This window comes from Sinocyclocheilus grahami, unplaced genomic scaffold (genome assembly GCF_001515645.1).
Source record: "Sinocyclocheilus grahami isolate Dianchi unplaced genomic scaffold, SAMN03320097.WGS_v1.1 scaffold358.1, whole genome shotgun sequence".
Taxonomy (NCBI): Eukaryota; Metazoa; Chordata; class Actinopteri; order Cypriniformes; family Cyprinidae; genus Sinocyclocheilus; species Sinocyclocheilus grahami.
Window position 1 is genome coordinate 774,278 of NW_015505537.1, and position 6,165 is coordinate 780,442.

General features: G+C 40.4%; 1 protein-coding gene across 1 annotated transcript; it reads left to right on the forward strand.

The window, feature by feature from the left end:
- Positions 1 to 2,615: 2,615 nt before the first annotated feature.
- On the forward strand, positions 2,616 to 5,922 carry LOC107548945 (iroquois-class homeodomain protein irx-5-like). The gene is made up of 3 exons (XM_016229819.1): positions 2,616 to 3,228; positions 4,205 to 4,610; positions 5,141 to 5,922. Exons 1-3 carry the CDS (start codon positions 2,989 to 2,991, stop codon positions 5,830 to 5,832), a joined length of 1,338 nt encoding a protein of 445 aa, XP_016085305.1. The 5' UTR covers positions 2,616 to 2,988; the 3' UTR covers positions 5,833 to 5,922.
- Positions 5,923 to 6,165: the final 243 nt, after the last annotated feature.

Here is a 6,165-nt window from a genome sequence, read left to right on the forward strand (position 1 = left end):
TCATTTAGCCTGGCTAACGGCCTGTCAGTCACCAGGGGCCTCTGAGGAAGACTACCGAGAATATGGAGCCACAGCTGGGGGACCCAGTCTATCTCTGCCATATGAACACTTTAAAATTGACTGAGGTGGTAAAGGCTATCATGATGAGAATCAGCAAGTCGATTAAATCTGCTAGAAGTCCCTCATGGTATTTTCACACCTGTTCCAGGGGTCAGAAAGAAATACCAGAGTAATCATGTTTAAAATAAATGAGCTCCTGCATCAACATTCTAGGTGGTTTCAATAAAGAGTACTGACAGACTTAGATTGCTCTTTTAAAGGATCAGCATTGCCCCTTTTGATCTTGTGCCCTACTTACATAGATATTTGGATCATGGTTAGAAGAGCTCCATTACAAGCACCACTGTTATGAATAAACACATGGATGTGTATGCGGTCACTCACACAATCAAATGCTTACACTCATAATGTTGTATGGAAATGAATTGATATGAATATGCATATATTTCCCTGGGTTATGCATGCATTTTAAAAATTAAAGCAAAAATGAAATGCACATTTTTCATGTTGTCAAAAAGAATTGACAAACATTGATTGTAATTCACTTTGATATTTGCTTTCACAGTAGATAATAATTTGAACGTGTTTACACTTTCTGCACTCAATAGTAGACAAGTAGATTTGGTAAAAAATAGAATTGTTTTAAAGCATAAAAAACACCAAATGACTCAAATCAATAAAGTCATAATGAATAAAATGGTTTACTCTTTCAAATTGGCATGGATTCCATGTGCAAAGTGTATCACGCTATATAATTTCTAGTACAGAATATGAATATCATTTAAATATAAATTTATTTTTGAAGTTTCTATTGCCGTTTAATGATAAAATAATAATGATATTAATAATAATAATTAGTAGTAGTAGTAGTAGTATGTTGCTTTGCTACTTAGGGAATAGGGTTTACTTGTGCACATGTGTTTAATCATTTCATAAAAATGGCAAGGTCAAAAATAAATCACATCCATTATTCGCTACGGATCTCCCCAAAGCATTAGCGGCGGACTGTTTAGAATTTCAATTGGCTTCCAAGTGGCAAAACCCCTTAGCTAATACATCAAAGAATATTTGGCGTCAACTAATCGGTTTAGGGCAGATTTGGAGTGGCTAAAATCCGTTTGAGGGGGACAGAGAGAGAGGTACACGCTAGCGGCTGCCCACTGCTGTCTGGAGAGACGCGCCTAACCTTGTGCCTCAAGGAAACCTGTCATTCACGTTAACTAACTTTGTTTAACCAGCCCATTCTGCGCGCAACACCAGATGTATTTATCAGTTCACCTGCCGTTTGTAAATATGTGAAAAGAAAACTTGGTAGATTAATAGATTTAGTGTTACTTTTGCGCCATTTCCACTATTTTACATTATTTGGGTGGGCTATGTGTGGACATCACTTACATTATGAAATTTAATCATAAAAAACATTTTACATTACATGTAGCTTGTTCTTTTATTAGGTTGTTGAGCTCTAGTTATTTATTGTTGTAATGACGTGTGCAGTAAATATAAATAAAATCAGTTTTATCTTAATGCATTTTAGGTATATTTATTTAAATTAAATATTTATGATATATCTCTTGTTATTTGTTAGTATAGACTAACAATATAGTCTGCGAGCAAATAGAATAAAATACATAAGGATATTCTCCGCCGCTGAGGAATATATCTGTTTGAATCAAAGGGGCTTAGAGCCCCTGGTCGTGATGGATTTGCCGTGGTTTATATGGTCTTAATCTGTCTGCGCTTGGGGCTTTGGTGCAAAGGAGAAGAAGATCTGGTTTGTTCCGGGATCTAAGGCGAAAACTGTCCAGCGGACAAATCAGTTAACACCTGTCAAAAGTTACTTCTTCACTTTCTTACCGCTGAGACTTGATCTAAGCGCGCATACAGTCACTTTCGACTCTTTGTTTCTGTAAAATGAGGGATTTTTTTTTTCTTTGCAAAAACTATTGTGTAAAAATGTTTACTCAAGCTATACATTTATACAATGAGGCAATAAAATATATACTACCTCCAAATTATCCATGATAATTTGCAAACGCATGACAGTTTAAAGCAACACCAAAACATCCGTGTTCAGGTGACTTAAGGCACGATGGATCAAGCCTGTCGCGCATTCTTGGAAAAAAGGTATGTTTCTAGCTTGCAATGAGCGACGAGATCACACAAAACCAAGGAGAATGAAGAACTGCAAACAGTAATTGTAGCGTCTCCTGTCGTATTTGGCAAGCTGTTCCCAAGAAGATAAAACAGTCCATTTGTTATTAATCATGTGTGAAAATGAAGGCTTCGTGTATTTAGAAAACGAGGAAAGTTGAAGTTGACGTACTGGCTCGCATGAGACCGCCATCCAGGGGCTGAAGCTGCTCAGTCTAAGCCATTGAGGCTTGTTAGAGACAAAAATAGGGGGATAGCGGGGGAGATTGTTAGTTAGTGCCAGGGTACGAATGTAGAAAGAAAGAGAGAGAGAGAGCGAGAGAGAGCGAGAGAGAGAGTCGATTCAGGCTGAGCTGCTGTAACCCAGCTCCAGTTTGCCTTTCCTTCGATGACTACACCCCGAGAGGAGGAGCGAGAGGCTCATAGTAGGCGTCAGAATCCTCAATTTCCAACTTAGCATCCTGGCAGGGCACTCTCCGAAGCAAAGCCCCATCCGAGAGCAAAAAACTTGTCCCGCGCGCTCGGCATGAGAGTCACAGCGCGCGCAGAGGGTGAGAGAGCGCCTCGAAAATCCGCGTGTGAGTCTGACAACGACTGATTAACGAGTGTGAGGTCCATGCATTCGTCGTTCTCTTTAATTTCCATCTCTGATATCAACGTGAGGAGGACGGGACGGAGGTCTGATTACTCGGAACTCTATGAGCTAGCGCAAAGAGCGCGTGAGAGTTTGAGGAAGAAGAACTCAAGTGAGAAGCTTATATTTGGATCTCCACCATGGCGTACCCTCAGGGCTACTTGTATCAGCCATCCGCCTCTTTGGCACTCTATTCGTGTCCAGCCTACAGTACAAGCGTGATATCGGGACCCCGGACAGATGAGCTAGGGAGATCTTCCTCTGGCTCTGCTTTCGCTCCCTATGCCGGATCTACAGCGTTCACCAGCGCCTCGCCAGGCTATAATTCCCATCTCCAGTACAGTGCTGAAGCGGCCGCCGCTACTTTCACTTCTTATGTGGTGAGTGCGATATTCACGTCTTATTTTTCTACTTTTAGAAGTTGCCGGATACATTTTTACGCTTTGTTGTAATTCATATTGTGTTGCAAGACTGAGACACACAGTAATTATTTGCGCAACATCTGAGGTTTTATCAATCAAATATGCATTCGCGTAATTTGACTGGGTTTCGTGATATTAAATAATATATAGGCTATTGCAGTACATTTTTTTTAAACAATCAAAAAATTGTTCTCAAACAGACATTACAACAAAAAGGCATTTGATAATTTTCTCTGCACAGTAAATAAAGCAGTTCACTTCGAATTATATATGCAAATAGAACAACATAAAAAACACGATTTCGCGTATTTACTGAATGAAATAAAATATGTATTTTTGTTGACATTTGTGGCAACACGATTTCCTCAGTTATGTGGGCTGCAGGTGAGGAATATTCCTGATATCAAAAGGAATAAATTACCAGTTGTTTCCCATTTCTCTTTAACCATGTATTTAGTAAAATAGGCTAATTAAAGGAAACATGTTTTAACGGCTATTTAAATGTGAATTGCGTGCACTTAGGCCAGCCCTGGCGTGTACAACCACTGTCAGATGACCCAACATAAAGCTGCAACTTCTAATTAGCTGGCTAATCTGAAAATAAACATAGTCAAAAGTCAGTATAGCTGTCGAGGGGAGATTTATGATCGTTTACAAAGAGGAGGGATTTTGGATGGAAAGTTGTGAAATTGCATTTCACAATAATTCTTGCTGAGGGGAATGAGGCAACTGACAAAATTGAAATGATAGAATATGTGGCCCCGCGGCCTTGCGCTTTACTGTTTTGAATTAATACATTTAAAGTATGTACATGTGTGAGTGCAATAGTGTTTGTTTATGGTGTGTTTGCGTAAGTGACCTGTAACCGACATTGTGCGCAGGTGTCCATAAAGTTATATTTTGCTAATAAAACAATTGGTTTGGCTCCTTGCAGAGCTCCCCGTATGACCACACGACAGGCATGGCCGGATCTATAGGGTATCATCCTTACGCTGCTCCCTTGGGCTCGTACCCGTATGGAGACCCAGCTTACCGCAAGAATGCTACCCGGGACGCAACAGCCACTTTGAAAGCTTGGCTTAGCGAGCACCGGAAAAACCCGTACCCCACCAAAGGCGAGAAGATCATGCTGGCCATCATCACGAAAATGACCCTCACTCAAGTGTCCACCTGGTTCGCTAACGCCAGGAGGAGGCTAAAAAAGGAGAACAAGATGACCTGGACCCCACGGAACCGGAGCGAGGACGAGGAGGAGGACGAAAACATTGATCTCGAGAAAAACGACGACGACGAGCCAAACAAGCCTACGGACAAGGGAGACTCCACAGACACAGAGGCAGGTCTGTGGAAAAATCATAAATTTTTCATTGCAGTCGTTTCCACTCCGGGCGCAAAATTGATTGCTGGTTAATGGTGGTATATTATTTATAATGGGAGAATTGCTTTAAATAATAATCACCTTGAACTCCTCTAATTTGACTTCTTATGGACTGAGAATTGCTGGTGACGTATGGTGTTTTGCACTTCATTTATCTCGAGCTGCATAATAAGGACACAGCTGGCGCACGGCATCTCATTTATAGCTATAATAATACCAGCCATATTATTATTATTATTATTATTATTATTATACTACTACTACTAATAATAATAAATGTTAAATTACTTTTACGTTGCAAAGAAATAAATAGTAAAACAAAAAGTAAAACTAGGCATACACAACTGTTTAAAATGTGCATGCAATATTTTCTCTCTCAAAAATTATACATGTTATTGTTATATTGTTATAAATGTTATTGTAGACAAATCTTGCTTTATCAAATCTCTCTCTCTCTATATATATATATATATTTTTTTTTTTTACTTTCAGATCATAAACTCATTAACCCAGGGGAGCTACCAAGCGACAGGTTTAAAGACGAGTCTCATGCTAAAGAGCTTGATCCACCTTTGACAGACTCGGAATTAAAAGACACAGAGGAGCGGACGGATTTGCTCGCCGAACAAGCAAAACCCACCACCTCTTCTCCCTCCGTCCTACATAGTGGAAATGATCTCATTACGCAAGAAAAGCCCTCAGAACCGGGCCACGCCGCGAGCACAGGGAACAGCAACGTAACGTCTGTTATTCATTCTCCCCCTTCGGCACCCAAACCCAAACTCTGGTCTCTAGCCGAAATCGCCACGTCTTCGGACAGGTGCAAAGGGAGCAGTGAGGCTCCACAGGCCATGGGGCTGGGTCAAAGCACAGTCATAGCCAGCGCTGCCTCGCCGACCCGGTCCTCCCCTCAGTGCCCTCTCCCTAATAATACTGTCCTTTCTCGGCCTATTTACTACACGTCCCCTTTTTACCCGGGCTACACGAACTATAGCACTTTCGGACACCTCCACAGCAGTCACGGCACCAACACCAGTTCCACTGCACATTTCAATGGATTAAGCCAGACTGTTTTAAACAGAGCCGAGGCTCTGGTAAGAGAGAGCAAAGTAAGAAGCCAAACACAGGTAGATCATTGTAAAGACTCACCTTATGAGCTAAAGAAAGGTATGTCAAACATTTAATACCGGATTCATCGCCAATCACACGGACATTTATTTATTATTTGTGGTTGCTTAAAGAAGAAGCAAAAGACGACGCATTCTGATTAAAAAAAATCCGAGGACAATTATTTTCTGAGTAAATGCTTATCCTCAAAATCTTAGTTTCTGAATGATTCATCAAGAGGATGTAACTTCTAAGAATTGTCTTAAACGCTGCAGCCGCCTGAGTCTATTTGTATTAAAGACTAATATGTATATTTAATGTAGCATTTTGTATTTAAAATGGACAATACACTATCTTTGAAGTAAATTATGGAAAAGAAATGGTGTGCAGCGATTGATTTGGGAGTTTGC

Excerpts from the sequence above, each read along its gene's own strand:
- LOC107548945 (XM_016229819.1), top strand. The coding sequence starts at position 2,989 with ATGGCGTACCCTCAGGGCTACTTGTATCAGCCATCCGCCTCTTTGGCA. Across the intron at positions 3,229-4,204 it reads CTACTTTCACTTCTTATGTG|AGCTCCCCGTATGACCACAC; the intron begins GTGAGTGCGATA and ends GGCTCCTTGCAG. Across the intron at positions 4,611-5,140 it reads CTCCACAGACACAGAGGCAG|ATCATAAACTCATTAACCCA; the intron begins GTCTGTGGAAAA and ends TTTTACTTTCAG.